We start from the raw sequence: 17,266 nt of genomic DNA, 5'->3' as shown, positions 1-17,266 counted from the left end.
CAAAGCTCTATTACTCTTCGCTATAACAGAACTTAAAAAAAATAAACACATAAATTTCAGTTAACCGTAAAACTTCAGACGATGAAAACTTCACGAAAACTAGCCGTTATGAATAGTGACAATTTATTTATTAGCAATAATTCACGCGAGATGGCTATTAGACTAAAAACGTTTGCCACACACTGAGACCCAAATGTCAGCATTGACGTCATAAGGGGAGTAGCGACTGAACTAAATATATAAGCATGCGACTGTTTAATGTGTGCACATAACGTGTCAAAGTACCGTGAAATGTCATTTCAGCGTGACCTTTTCATGAGATGTAGGTGTCACGTTAGCTGACAGCTTATCAAGATAAGTCTCAACCATGATATGGCCCAGAAGGCAGATGGTGAAGCTGAAGGTAATCTTTGGTAAAAATATGACCGAAAGGTTATGATTTTAAATATTATCATTTTATTCATGTAATGTGTTGTTTTAATAAATTTCACTATTTATTCTCGAACTCTGAAAATTATCAAGAACTAAGGAAACTGATTTTTCATAACCTAAAGACGAACTAAATTTTCACACGAATATTAGATACAAATATCATAGCATAACACCCAATCCCATATATTCATAGACCAGAATGCATTGAGCGATGCATTCTAAAAAAAACTAACCAAAATAGTCTGGCAGTAAATGTAGGGCGTTTCTGACGTCATTGGTAACCCACTCTCGAAATGCATCGTCCCTTCCGACGCGGTACACGTGTGGCCTAATTAAATTTTACGACTTTGGTTAGTTAGAACCTGTTGATGGAGTTCAATCGAAAGACTTCATCGCTTTTTAATAAAAATCTGACTCTATTTTATGATGCAAGACAAGTGTAAACTTCTTATTCTCAAAGCTGACTCCGTTTCACTGGAAGAAGTGTAAACGTGCTATGCACGTTTTTTTCTTAGTACTAAATTCTACTGCCAGCCAAAAAAAGTGACAAGTATTTGTAAATATTACGCACGTGAATTTAATTACATATTTATTGCTTCAAACATACCAGAGATACGTTGAAGTTTTAACCCTCCTACACGAATCCGGTGTTTTGTTTTTTCCCCTTTCTTTTAATCGGAACTGTGAATAGTTGTATAACGTAAACCAGATAGAATGATGGCGTATCTAAACTGTGTTTCTGATATATTACCGCATAACATTACATACACACAAAACATTCGCCTGAGTCATACTCAGTAAAAGAGATATTAGGCGAGTATTATAATACGCAGTAAAAGTGTTAAGCGGTTTACCTTTGGACAAGAAATATTTTTATTACTCGAGTAACGTAAACTTTAGTAAAACATTTGTAGAAGATATTCTTACTGAAACCTGCTTTGCAAGTTACGCACTACCCTATAAATGCATGTTTAATTAATCTCAGTTTACAAGCGCTTATTGCAAGTTAATAGTTACTCCAATAAAGCATTTAAAAATAAATTAAAATCTCTAGCAATCATTTTTCGAAATGTTATACAATATTTTTGTTTTCTTGCGGTTTATTAATAACTATTGTGAAACAAACAAATGATAAGATCTATACATCTATCTCTCAACTAATTGTCATTGTGTTGCTAACTAAGTGTTTATTAATATTTGAATTTTGTTTTATAACACGGTAATTTAGGTACAACTCGAAAACGGTTATTATTATTTTAAAAATAGGATTTTCCCTGATGGAATAAACAATAGATATAGCATTGTGAAGAAAATTTATTATGTATTATTTTGTAAAGTCGAAGCAGACGGCTGGATAGGTCTTTTTTTCAGCACATTTTGCAGAGGAAGGACAAAACGGTCTAGTTTCAAAATTTGATTTTAAGATAACATTTAAAGCAATTAAGTATGTAATGGAAACTTCTACAAGGTACATGTTTTTAAAAGACAACAATGTATAAATTGACACGACACAGGTCACCCGCCTACACATCAGCTGATGCACTTTTCTCTGCCAAATATGTTTTGCTAAAATTATCAATAATGTTAAGGTCACTCGTCATATTTTATTACTTTTTCCACTCACCAACGACTGCTAAATTAAAAACATTAATTATTTGTTGACATTAATCAAACAAAATGCATTCCTTTTTCGTGTAAATGATCAAGCTATCAACTTTTTAGCAAGAATTTGATTGTACTCTTTCGTTTCTTAAGAAATAAATTTATTAGAACAGCAATAACAAAACAGTGCTCATAAAATGATAGGACCTTAATCATATAGATGCAAATATAGAATCTGACAGTTTTAAATATTGCAAAAAAATATTATCACTACCAATGCTAGAAGCCCCATTATTGGTATTGAACTGGTATATTATACATTAATTCTATAAAAAGGTGTAAACACAGAACCTGTGTACCATTAACGTAAGTTACTTTATTTGTTATTGTAAAGTTTTGCGCAAATTACTTGTCGCAAACGTAATTGTGCAAATCCGATGTACGCACGTTACTAAAGGATATTTTTGTCTTTGAAACCACATGAAAATAATAAAACTGTCTTCATCAAGCTTTTCCTCCGTCTGCCGGAACACCGAACGTTTTATTTGCCTTCGAAGAAAACAATAAGACAGATAAACTTATAAATACACGCTTTACGTACATTCGGATGTACGTTAATCGTAAACGCCTTGAATTGCGTTGTACCTTGCATTATCTTGCAAAATAAACTGTCGTCCAAGCCAATTTGAATTTTATACGACAGACTTAAAGTTGAGTTTCAACTTTGGCGTTTAAAAAAACTCTTTGACTAAAGCCGTGACGTGCTATTGTTTTGTTTGCAGTTCACGATGTAAAACTTTTTAAAATTGTGGGTTCAAGAACGATCAGTCCTAAAAGGTTACTAACAAGATTTTACCACAAATACTATGGATTAGGTGTAAATTATAGTTTATGTAATAAATCGATACTAAATGTAACAGCTTCCTTTACCGGAACAATTTAATACGACAAGTGTTTATGCTTAAAGATATATCTTTACAACATTTACTGGTACCTACGTCACAAACATCCGCCTCAAGTGAAGCGATCAAATTTGATCTGTCTCTGTGAGCAGACAATTTTAATGTACAACAGACAGAGCGTTACTAACAGCTGTCATTACAAATAAGGTGAAGCGATTCGCCGTAAGGAGTTCAATATTTGCGTAGCGTCTGCTACCATCGTCGCCCTTACCACGAACAGGTACGATAAAACGGTTATTACGAAGTTACATTTTATGACGTCAGAAATATAAGCACACTAATAAAGACCCAATATAATTTATTCATTAATTAAGGAAGCTTCAATAGTGACGTCGTTCACGAATTTTAACTTGCGTCACCAACTTTATATTACGCATCAAAACTGGTGTACTTGATATTCATTTGTTACCATGGGAGCGCCCTTACTACAACCTTCTGTAGTACTTGAATATAGTACTTGTGAATACTATCACAGCAATATGGTCTGCCCTATTTTCATATCTATTACGTATCGGCTTCGTATCGTTTATTGCCAAAAGGCCTAGATTACGTATTGCGCGTTAACCTAATCGCAATTTGGAACGTACAGGTGAGGCGGACTTGAACTAATCCGATTAAATCTTCTTGTCTACGTACTTAATTACGAAACTTTTTCTTTTAAGACAGTGATCCGTGTTTATATATTTTATCAAACTAATTAATTGATTAGATTTCGATCAGGACTTTCTCAGACAAACAAACATGTTTTCAGATGCACCGTCAGATAAAAAAGAACATGTTTGCTGAGTAGTATTTTAATCAAATCCTTATCGTGTGAAAAACAAACTTGTTTATTTATAAAGTGTGTCAATTTAGACTTTCGGTAAATATCCATCTATGGTGTGTGTCAATGTCATCGATAACAAAAATATTTATGATGGAAATGTTTAATCAATTCAATAACTTTTATATGACGCAAATTAAACTACGTAGGTAATAAAATGTGTTTTATAAATAAAAGGAATGAAGGTGTTTGATAATAAGGCAAACATTGAAAATGTCATTGATCCACTTTAAATAGAAAATTGGTAAAACAATTGCCTGTACAGAAAATGGCAAAGGTGTGTCCTTGCTTTACAAAATACTATTATTCTATCTGTATTATTGATAGAAAATTAGAGATTTTATTTTAATAATATCTGCGTACTTAACTAGGTAAGCGAGTTTCAGTTACTCTTCTACAGTGAAACTAATGTCCAGGAACAGTGATACTTTTGAGAGTATATTTTCCATTTTAATATACAAATATTTGTTACCTTCGTATATTTGTCTGTGAATAAAGCTAGTCTGACACGCCCTATATTATTCAACGAAATATCGATCAAAATGTGTCCCAATCAACCTACATAGGAATTAACTGTTAAAATATTCATCTGAAGGTTGGTTACTGCGTCATCAGTGGCCGCGAGCATAGGCCTACCCTCGGGTCGATGTGGGACAAAAATAGCCCTTTGATTTGTCAATCACTGCTACGTCTAGCATTACTAATATTATGTTTAGCTTTTATGATGTATCTCTGTAGTCAATTTCCTTCTTAAATACGTTTTTTATCTATGGAATCGCGTGCTGTGCCAAACGAATTAATGGAGGAACACGATCGGAATGTTCTACGATTTGTAAATATTGAAACAAAACTACTTAAAATCCTAACCTTCAAAGTCAGAGCTTCCTTCTATATTTAAAACAACTGCAGAACGGAAGTAAATTTTTAAAGGAAAACAGTATCAATACATTTACCTACTAAGATCAAAATTGAAACAACTTAAAAAAAGAACAAAAATCGCAACAATCTGTTCTGTTTTTAACCTCAAAGCATATTTTCGTTAATTGAACTACCAAAAACAAACGTGGATTACCTTAAAAACTTAACCTCTTAAATTGCAATTGAGTGTCGCAAAATATGGTAATAATGCTAACAATCTCCAGTTTATCTGTCCTCTGTACACCAAACTGCAATCGTAAACAAAATGATAAAGAGTCAATTCGTGACGTCTAAGGTCAAGGGCGAAAATACAAGAACAGTTCTTATTACTGGCTCGTTGCTTATCGACCCTACAGTAAAACGGAAATGTACTAACAGCTATCATAAATTTGGCCGCAAAAAAATACGCGGGGATATTTCATCAAAGCTTTGATCATTATGTACCTTGGTACTTTGCCCTTTGCAAAGGGCACATCTAAATGGTCTTTCCAAGCACATACATCTACAGAAAGGTATTGCTTGAAATCGTTAGACAATTTTGACCACCCGTCTTCTATTGCGATATTAGTTCTAGGGTCTTATCTCATGTCAGCGGTGATAGACCAAGTTGATTCGCCTCTACCTCAGGTCATCCGAAGTGCAGGTATGCGGTTAAATAGATCATAACAGCCATAGTTCAATCAGAATCGTTAGTCACATCGGGGTATCGTCCGTTGACATTTTATCGTTCATATTCTATCATCATAACATTAATTAAACTCGTTGCCCCGTTAACAAGTTCTCGAAAACTCTTCTTTTTGCGACACACTACAAATATTGATCCGTCTGCGTCGCCTGATCCCTCACCCATATAACATTTATTATTTAAAACACGTGACGCGATACACACTACACACGATTTGTACTGTATCATTATGGCTAAATGATTTATAGCCCAGACTGCTTGATAACTGCGCAATCTTGAAATATAAACCAATTAACTTTTAGTATGATTCATAAACCATTGATGTCTGCAAAAAATGCTTTGAAACCTATCAAAGATTTATAGGCTTGTTCAGTTATGTAGTAAAACTGCTTGAACTGTTCTACTAATTAGAAATGTCTTTTTAGAAGATTCATATACAGTTAGTCAATGAAACACCTTTTTTCTTTCAACAACAATAGATAAGTATATTTGGTTTACGACTTTTTGATCAATTTTCTTCTACAAAATATTTGTGAATGGCATGTTTACAACGTGTAAGGAAATAGAAAAACTTTCTTTGATATAAATCTAAACCAACTAAATCTGATTTCACATGTTCGATGCTCACATATTTTGTTTATTCTGATTTCTATATTTAAGGACCAGTTATAACACATTTAGGTCAACGATATGTCATAATAAAAGGAAGTTTTAGTTTAGAGAAGCTACCACGATGATGAATAGAACTGTCGCCGCCTCTTTCTCATTTTCAGATTCGAAACATTTATAGCTATTTAGATACGTCACAATGAATTATCCAGTACAAAGAATAAGTTACAAAATTCTTAGAAAACGCTCAAGATAGTGATTATACGTCACTTTCGTTGTTCAATCTTAAACATATCTTAGACTCACGAATACCAATGTTACGACGCGAATTGCGCAGTGGATTTACTGCGCCAAGTTTGGTGACATCTAATTAGGACTTTTAGCTGTATTGTAAACGTTTTAATAGCTAGTTTTGCTTGGTAATCTTTTGTAATATTTTCAATGACATGACGGAGGTGCGTTATGTGTAATTGCGTTTTATCACGTGACGGTCGGACGCTGCGACAGTGTCAGACGAAGCAACACCCACGCCAGCGACTGTCGACGTCACAGACAGTTTTAACACACGTTTTAAATTACTTTCCGTTGTAAAAACTAAATTTTTCGACGAAATGTAGTTGGTTACGTACCTACACATACACAGAAATACACAGAAGCTGTTAACTGCTGATATGCATCAACCCTGTAAAGTTTTAGAAATGTTTCGTAATAAAAATGTCTGCGGGAAAGTTGGCAGATCATAGGTAGCAGGTAAGTACATAAATAATAATCACCTTGAGACAATCATGGCGGAAAGATAAATGGTCCATAAATAATAGATATATAAGTACTTCATTAAAAAGTTCTTAGTTTCTTAACAAAAAAATGATAGGTACAAGTTTTTTTTTGTTAAGAAAGAAAAAACTAAGTTTTTAAAGTTGTTCGTAGATAATCCGATGAAGGTCTACATGTCTATTAAACATGCAATGTACATCATACGTCGAACAATAGACAAAGCAGGTGTACATTTTGCGGAAGATACAACCGCCTTCATTAGAATGCATATCTTGTTTAAATATCATCGTCATTGGGCATTCTGAAGGGAATCCATTGCACTGGAAATTATGTACTTAGTAGAAACTCGTAGCATTGTGTTCGTCTATGTAATATTGTTTTAATACTGATCAGTCAAAATCTTAAAATAATTATCATTATCGACAATAATGGTCTATTTTATATGAAACCCATTCACGAAATTTAAGTTTTATTTAAACCGCCAAAAGTCATCTTAAATCTGCATATAACAACCTAAGTAAAATGTAAAAAATCTAATATATCAAATGTTTTGACTTTCTAAATTGTTTGGCATTCTAAATCCAAGAGTTTATCAAAAAATTCTGAATATTTACTTTCCAAGTTGAATGTTGTCTGATTCTCATCTAGTTGATATTAAGGTAGATCAACTTGGATAACGTAAATATAAATCATCGTGAGGAAATCTCACCAGAAGTTTATAATCAATTGGTTAAGAACATGGAAATAGAAGCATGTATTGATTGGCGGTACAACCTACCCTTGAAAATATAATAAGACCCACGGCCATAGCAATTTAGAAATCAAGGTCCGAAACTATTATCTCCAACCTTGGACTTGCTACCTTATAAAACGTAGGGTAAGTTTTGTTAAGGCCGTCGGTTTACGAATTATCTTGACCATCACATTAATACAATACCAGAAATAAAATTGAAGTTCAATGTACGACAAGGTAAATCTGGAGAATTTACCACGCGGAAAACAAATGGCAACACAGAATTTAAGATAAATGGAAAATGACAAGAAAACTTCTCGAAGAACAAGTTAAAACATATTATTGTGTGAAAAAAACAACAAACAAAATATTTACACAACATGACATGACGCATTAATGTTTTCAATATTAGAAAATTTCCACTACAAAGAATTTAGTGGTAAACAAAAAATATTACGAAATAATGGCGCCGCCGGTGTCTTATCAAAAAAATCGTCGGAAAATCCTGTCGTAACAAATGAATATCAGAGAAACAATACTCATTCAGATTTCGTATTATTATCTTATCTCTGCATTTGTTGATAAACAAATAATACCGAGTTCATTGCTTTATCAATTTATGCGACCTTATCCTTGGCGTTACAATGACATGCGTTAATAAACACGTAATTATGCCTTTACGGTCCTTTGACTTAATATAGTTTGTTAAACTCTCGTATGTATTAATAGTGCTAGATGTTTATTTACTTATGCATATTTCTGTTATTTACTATTCAGGATTATTTTTATATGATGTCAATATAATTTATCGATCGGGTTTTCTGTAGCAGAAATTTTAACAAGTTGCGATTGCAAAGACATACAATGTAATGGTTATTTGTCGAGTGAACTCCGATTTAAAAATGTTTTTCGTAATGATATCTTCATACGAGGAGACTTAATAGAATGTTTAAATTACCGCCTATAGAAGTTAACTTTATGACTAGATGTCTAGAACATGACTGAACACGATAAAACAAATGAAACTCCATGTGAATAGAGTTTCATAGATGTTTTAAAGAATCTCGTGTCTTGTAAATTTCAAAGCTAATAGTCGTACTTATTCGTTCCGCTTAATTCTAAGCACAGAGCTATAATCACGTGGTGTATTGATACTGATACTAACAAATAGACATACTGAAGGCCTGACGTCAATCTTTTGTAATATTTAGTCACGGTAACCATAAAACTCTAGTTTGAACATAAAGTCGAACATGTTTTAAGAACAATAGTTAATTGACCAATTAGTTTCAGTTTACATGGATAGCGATCTAGGAACGTCGTGAGCTCATGACAGTATGGGTGTGGTATAATAGCGACTATTCCAACTTCGTGACAAATAATAATAATACAATACAATAGGACTTGGTGTTGCTAAGCCATTAAACAAAGAAAATATTTCACTATTCATTTTTCCGTAAACGGATTGGTTACATCAATTTATTCCTCGTCAATTATATTGTTTGTAATAGAAACCAGTCCGATTATTACTCATGATAAAATATCCGGCAGCTTTCGTTTATTTCCGATTGGAAAGATTTATACTTCGTTAGAAAACATACAATTATCTTCGCAATAGCTCAGTATTAATTGCGTATTATAATTCGCATTGCCAACGTCACGTCTCGTCAATCTATTGCGCAAACTTCTGCACCTGTGAAAACGACGCAAGAGTCCCGCCCCTTGAGACGACAGCTATAAATAAACGCTGTGCATCGCTGCTGTGCTTCCTGGTTAGCTGCCAAAATAGCCTTGAAAACGAGCGATGGGTAAATGTTGTGTTACAAACGTCAAAATATTAAATTTGATTATGACTGGGTTAGGATTAAATATTCTTCGTGATGTCCAATTGTTCGCTTGATGTCAAAGGGTAATTTGGTTAGAGCAATCGAATGACTTTGTTCAAGAAATTGGCGAAACTCAATGAATCATCACTATACAGCTTATTAGTATCAGTTTATTTTAATATTTATATTACCCTTTAAATACGGACGTGTTATGAGTAAATGCTTTGATCTCATAAAATAAGCGTCCGGTCATCACTTATCGCTTTATTGGGTGATTAAATCAATAAAATATTACGTACTGGTTTTTCATTTATTGCAGCTTTACGATTTAAATCGTTAATACTGTATAACGTAATCAAAATACTTATTAAATTTGTGAAAGTATTGTGAAATAAATCTGCTTTAATGAATCCGTGTATTAAACCTTTTAGTGTGAAACATGCGATTCGATAGTCAAAATAAAGCAGTCGTAAATACTGGAAAGCATTTATTATCGTCATCCAGTGACGTTGGGAGTGATATTTTTAGTGGTAAACAATTTTAGGTTGAACACCTAAACTCTGCTGCATCTATTTCTATCGGCATAATTGAAATAGTGCAACTATACGATGAGCGTAGGTGCTCTTAAAAGCCAAATAAAATTGTTATTCTAATCGTTGATTAAAGTACTTCTCGTACCGAAATAAGTTGATATTTGAGTGAATAACTTTGGAAAATAGATTTCCTTTTTATGGAAACATTAATAGTTAGCACGAGTTTCCCATTGCATAATACGTAATTGGCACCTTGTGCATGTAAATTAAATGCCTCGGACATAACGTGTCACATTGAACTTGTATTGCATAATAAATGACATGATGGAGTCTATAAAAGCGTGTTCTAGTAGATGTAATACTACAATAAATGTTTAAAAGGTAGCAATAGATACATAAACGTATACTTGAATGATATTATAGTTAATCTCAAAAACATTCATGAAGTAGAGAGCACGCGAAATAGAGAGAGCTTTTTACGCTCCCTATGCGTTTTACTCGTAGCACTGATAAACTAATAGACCCATTTTTTATTAAATACATATATTATCTCATTAAAAAAGTATAAGAAGTCTGTGGGATTCGTGGCATGCAAGAAATTTGGGTCTGAATGATGATTGTTAACAAAAGATTACATCTGCTGTTCATGTTACTCAATATGATCTGAGAATTCGCAACCTTCATTTGTGTGATTTAATTACCGCACCCATGATGATCTAAATGTTTTCTAAGGAGTCGTAAACGTCCAGGCGGCGCTAAGAAAGACGCGAGCTGGGTACGTAATAAGGGAAACTTGACAATTGTATGTCTTTGTAGATAATGATCTCTGTTCAAGAAACAAAGAAACATCTATATCCTTCTTCTATTGAAGGAGTTTCGATAACTGGGTTTATAAAAGACTAGGACGAAATTTCATGTTAAATATTTTATTAGTGTTTATGTTGATACGCGATCACGACACCTCGTCAGCTGATGATCGCCTACGGTGGCGTCCTAAACTCGTTGGGCAATCCCAATTTATCATCATCTTTTTAGTATTGTTTGCGAATACAAACGTCAAATTGAAACTAACGTGATTCATATTTATTAATGTCCGAACAATAAGTAATAAAAATAAAATGATTTGACTTGTCATTTATATTGCTTTTATACATTTTTAAGAGCTGCTTATAAATAATATTAATTACGTATTACACAGACTACCAATTGCGATGGATAATGAATATAATGATTCTCTAAAGAATACCTTTTCGATGGAATGAAATATAGTTATTTGTTTTATTTTTGTTTGCTGTCAAACGTGTGTGGTTTTTGACAATGTAGCAGAACAGGTCTTGATAGATAGACAAGCACACAAAATGATTAAATAAAATTTATAAAGCAACGAAATCGAAATTTAAAAAAATAGGTAACATTTACCTACAAACAACTAACTTAACTAATTAAAAAAGATTTCGGTTAATATCAGAAAATTATTGTGATAAAATCAGAAGCAAATTCATTTACTTTTTTTGTCGACCGGAAATCGGGAAATGCATTACAAGTCGCGATAACATTGTTTTTACCTTTTCTATACAGCTGTTTTTCCTTTTATGATAACCTAACCTTGTTTTTTATGAACAACTTAAAATGTTTTGTCAAACCACCCAATGTCGTGACGTTTACATATTAGCAAACCGAAGAACACGGGCCCATTTTAACAAAAGCAAATAAATATTGTTTATTTTCAAATATTTAGGTCATTAGGTCAGTTGTGTCATAGCAAGGACCGGCTATACTCCATACAAATATCAAACATAATTCTCTTGAGATTATAGAAAACATTACCTATAAATATAGAGTTAAAGTTCAGATACCTAAAACCAGAAAAAATAAAGTAAATTTGTGGAAAGAAAAAGTATTTATAAATGTGTCGAATATCAATGGGGAACAAAATACGACCTTGTTTGTGACGATGCGAATTCGATATTGAAATGTCTAAAATAATTGACAGATGCTCTTGAATAAGTAATACGATTCATTTAAAAACAGTTGACTGCGCACACAATGTGAATACACTGGCATAAACACATACTTCGTTAAAAAACAAAACAAGTTTCATTCTAGAGTTCATTAGTGTAATAAGTTGGTAACTGACAGAAACCTCCTTCTTTAAAATGCGATTATGTGGAATAAACAAATGACTGCACAAAAATGGAGATGACAGTATGACAGTTACATATTTATGTTATTGACAAAGCCTTAATAATGTTCCTATATTAATTGATGAACTCATACAGTACAAAGTTTTTCACCTTATCTTGACACTATCTTTCAAATTTCCTTGACGACCAACAAATATGACACGCCCCCTTTGATATAGCAATTATGTTATGTAAATGACTTCGGCCTTTTAGATAAGATATAAAGCTTTACAATGACAGTTTAAGATCTGTATATAACAAAGACTTAGATATTAGTTCCAAGGAATGTTATCATATATAATGTTATAATATTTCATAATCATTTCGCGGTAATTTGCCAAAGAAATACCTAAACAAAATTTGGAGAAACCCGAATTCGTGTTTCGGTATCTGGATACATTAAACTAGCAAGAAATGTTCTATCTACAAAATACAGGTGAACCGTAAAAGTTGATTCACTATACGTTTGTTATTGTTATTATCAGTATCGGTAGTAAATTTTGAGATAACGTTTTCACAAAACCGACCGCTACCGACTCCCTGGAACTACTGCGTAGATACTCGTCAGATCTTTTTTCGTCTTGCAAAAATAATCAAACCGTCTTTAATTGTTCGCTTGATATTCTCTGGACAGTTTCAACACACGAATATATAGCGCGTCTTCAATATGAAAATAGAATGATTGAAAACACGCTTTATAGTATTTTCCTGCGAAATTTAACAGGTAATTACTGTAGGAAGTTGCTTTTGTTTACGTTGCAGTTTTTTGTGTAATATGTCTGTGTTTTTGTTTGAAAACAAATGCGGTCGGATTTTCCTTAAAATTTTTTCTTTAAGTTGTTATCTGAATTCCCAACATTTGTTTACGTATCTTTAACATGGGAAAACTACTTTGACATATTACATCACCACACATCCCTGGGAATCAAATAACTTTGTTTATTAATATCATAAACCTATGCCACAATAATATTTATTCACAATATTGACCTATGAGGTGGAATCTGCATTTATTGACGACAAAAGTCATCTATTCATGATTCCATAGATTAATTATTTACACTTGTAAAGGTGCAAACCTTATACAACGATTGTACCTGTATTCACCTAAGAAACCTAATTATATGAGATATTCCTAACAAAGACACATCACAGCTGGTTTCAAAATGTCAGTTAACCAAGACTTATAACAAATTCATATAGTAAACACACAGTGCAGTCGAGTTATTTGACTTTATATTATACCCAAATAAATCGCATCTTGAACAAAAACAAATGAGAAACACAAGTTCATTGACAAAGGAGGTTTGTTGTTATTTCATCTCAAATAGCCTTGAAGTTAGTGAACCATCATGAAATAAATTCATCCCCAGACTTTAAGCTAAAATAGTACGTAGTAATAAAACTTTATAGCATTCGTGAGTACTAAAGATATTATTAAATCACGTTTCGAAGCATGCTTTCATTTTCTTCCATAATAATAATAATTGGCCAATTAAAACGGTCTGGGAACTGCAGTCAGACTAAATGAATAGCTCATGTGACTGACAATGTGACTCTTTTATTATTCTCTTTAGTTTGTGCAATATAAATTAGTGCAAACCATTACAATAACAAGAAAAACGTGCTTAATGTCGACGAACTTGAGACACGATGTAAATTAGTGTGAGTGCGACAAAATAACTCAATATTTATTCAGGAATTCGCACAAAAAGTTGAGCTACTGAGTTTCAATATGACTAAATTAGTATTATGTCTATCGACTAAGCAACTACTATTATTAATGCCTACCAAATACAAAATAAAAAAAATATATAATCTAGATATTATTTCTCCCAATTGCTTCGAATTTCGAGTTATTTCTAACGGCCATTGCCAGAAACTTAAAATCTGCGCAATAATTCAAAACAGTAAAAAGCTGTAAACAAATCTTGACAAATTAATGCTTTGATCTTAAAATTAACATCTTAAAGTTCATGAAACAAACCAGCATTTAAGCCATTTACGTATGCACTTTAAAGTCTTCTTTTATTTTAAGAATCCAGTCTTCATGTGTATTACTTGTATGGACAATTAATTAGGTATCTTTGTCTCTACTGTCTCGTACTCTGGCACTTCGCCAAATTCAGTATTAACTTCCTCCACCTAACTGATCTAAAATCTTTGATATTTTACTCCGACATCTGTTTACGGAACTCATCGATATTGGTGTTTCGAATAGACCTGAATCAATCAGAATAAGGAAACCGCGAAACTAGTAAATCATACCAATACTGTTGGGTGTTGCATTTATAACTGTATTAAACGCCAATTATTGGTGTTATGCCAAAATGTCTGGGAATTTTAACGAGTTTTCATGTAAGTTTACTGACTGCATTCACTTGACGTTTTCTTTGAAAATATTTGATCTTTCGAGATCATGAAACTGTTCCTAATTGACCTTAACACACGTTGGTGCAAGTTTATTGACACAATTTCATAAAACTGAAGTAGAGCTGTTTAATGAAACTAATTTTATGATAGAAAACGGACTAAATGAGCTCATAGTAATGTATCGCAATTAGATAGACATATATAATGAAAATTAACGTCAGCAACGAAATTAATAAATGGTGATACCTATCAAGTTCTTCTTTAATAGGTACTCACCACAAAGTGGTTTTCTTCAATATTAACATTTGCGCAGAGCTGGCGCCAGTTGACAATATACCAAAAATATAGTTAATTCAGAACGACCGTTTATAAATTCACCCTAATTGCGTCAATTCTAAATTCCATGATCAACTGAATTGTGTAAATTGAACATACATTTAAAATAATTAACAAGGGATGTAACTATAACTATAGACTCTACAACGTTTCAACAAAGAAAAGGGATAGAGATATCGTTCAGTTTAGTTTTATCTCCCTCTAATACACAAATTTGTGTTTTTAGAACGTCATATTAAACGTTGTAGTAACATTGACGGAACTATACGTAGAATGCTGACACCAATTACTATTATGAGCCTTAATTGAAACGCATGCCGGCACAATAAGGCCACTGTTAACGAGAGTACACCATGTAAGAGACAATTTGTTTGTTAATCAATAATATCCCAGTAATATGTATATAACTAGGTATTCCACATTTTAAGAATACTCGTAAAACATTCAGTATTAGCTTTTGTACTTGACTGTACCTGCTATTCTACTAACTCTACTGTCAATTTCTTGTACAATCGTAAACAAATATCTGTTTCTATAAATTCTTCTTTAAGCACTTATAATAAAGCTGCACTATAAATAACATGCTTTAAATATTGATTGAATTGTTTGATGGATCCACAGTCAATATAAGATCTTACGTAAATCAGAACCACAAACAGAACGAAGAATTTATCTGCATCGTTCCACAAACCTTTGATGCACTTCATCTTTGTGAACCTTACTTAAATTTATCTAATTTAAACTTTATTTCAAGTAAACAAGATCTTTATTCCAATATCTTTGTTGCCAACAAAGCATCTTTGATCTAAAACCTCGTCAATCAAGCATTTATGAAATGTATTACGTTAACTAGTAAAGGAAGTCTGGTTGGAATAACATAAAAATTATTGACATTCTGCCTCAGCCTGAACCACGGAAGGCGGCAGATATTATACTTTTTTATCAGCAATACCTAATTAAAACTAATGTTTTCTCGAGACCATGAACAGTGCATTATAAAATGCTGCTTACGTTGTAAAACCAAGGTAAAAATATACGAGAGAAAATCTATTAAAAGTTTCATTGCCGTAAATACTAGAAAACATTATTTATGTTTTACGATTCTCAAATGTATTTCTATTTAGATTGATATAAACCTTGAAAGACCATCGAAACATTAACCCGGTTACAGAGACCAGCTGTAGCTTGCCTTTCATTAAAACAAACTTTAATTAATGTAACGAGTATGGCCCCCAAATATTATTAACCTCGGATGTGAAACTCATAAATTCTTCACTCCAATACAGTTTGAGTGACAATGTTACCTAACATCACACCATTATGTAACTCCTATTCCTGTTGCACACGGATTGGTTTTCAGGAGCATAAATATCAACGTCACATCCATTGCCGGCAATGTTAGAAGTCTATTCTAGACTGACGAGTTATTTTAAGCAATGGATATAATACCACAGAACAATGTCAGTTCATAACACGTAAGAGAATGTGGCCTCGTAAGAATAGATGTTTATTTTGGATTTCGCGCCTCGTGGCAATGGTTTATCCAAAACATCCTATTTGAGGAGTTATATTATGATGTCGTTCTGTCAATCTGATCGGATTCAAATTTAGAAGTGACTCAAAACGCAACTGATTTAAATTAATGATGCCAGAAGTAAAAACTGTTTAATAGATTTTCGAATGCTAAGGTTTAGTATCAAGATATCTTTTTTAATTAAACAATGCTTGATTACAAAGTGCTAATCGTTCGTTAATTGATTTTTAAATAAAAACAAATTACTGCTTAATTGAAAAGTGTTAATTCCTAGGTTTTCAATTACACGACAAAACATTAAATATGTCGATGAATTAAAAAAAAATGATGATTACTTACCAACATGCGAAAGACTCGTGAGATCTGATTCTGAAATAGAAAAAAATAAAATGTGTGAAAAAAATGTAAAATGGTATTGCGTGCATAACTTAATCTAATATTATTAGCTGTTATTTAATTACTTCTTAAGCTTAATATGACAACACGGACAACAAATGGGGCGTGATACATAACTTAATAGTAAAAAATGTACATTGTATAAATCATAACTGACTTCCTATAAAATGTAGAGTAATGATTGCTTTAAAACGATTATTTATTGCATTACCTAAGAATATTATGAAATCATATAGTTTTATAACATTCCTGAGTATTTATTAGAACACTAGAAAATATGTTGCATTCTTTACCTTTAGGTAAGGCACTTTGTACACGTTACAATGCAACTCGGAATTCTAAAAGTATAATTACACAAACTTAAAGATGTTCGTTAGTAGAAACTCCTTCTATGCTTTCTCATAAAAAAAAAACATTTCCCGCCGTATGGAATTAAATTCTCAGACCGCGTAGGGTTTCACAAATATTTAAAATACAAGCTCAAAGACACCCAGACTTAGAACAAGCATTCGTAGATCGTCCTAATGTCGTTTGTTCCACGCGAGTA

General features: G+C 32.5%; 2 protein-coding genes across 3 annotated transcripts in view; one reads left to right on the top strand and one right to left on the bottom strand.

Annotated features, from left to right (window-relative positions):
* LOC113500655 overlaps positions 1-17,266 on the top strand; it is a 193,507-nt gene that overhangs the window by 11,248 nt on the left and 164,993 nt on the right. The window lies entirely within an intron of this gene.
* LOC113500653 overlaps positions 1-17,266 on the bottom strand; it is a 211,262-nt gene that overhangs the window by 63,370 nt on the left and 130,626 nt on the right. For both annotated transcript variants that reach the window (XM_026881512.1, XM_026881513.1), the window contains one exon: positions 16,663-16,692. In XM_026881512.1, the coding sequence (XP_026737313.1) occupies positions 16,663-16,692 (30 nt within the window). The remainder of the gene's footprint in view (positions 1-16,662; positions 16,693-17,266) is intronic.

Source organism: Trichoplusia ni, chromosome 14, assembly GCF_003590095.1.
Source record: "Trichoplusia ni isolate ovarian cell line Hi5 chromosome 14, tn1, whole genome shotgun sequence".
In the NCBI taxonomy this organism is placed as follows: domain Eukaryota; kingdom Metazoa; phylum Arthropoda; class Insecta; order Lepidoptera; family Noctuidae; genus Trichoplusia; species Trichoplusia ni.
The sequence above is the reverse complement of the archived record's forward strand: the minus strand, read 5'-3'. Positions and strand labels throughout refer to the sequence as shown.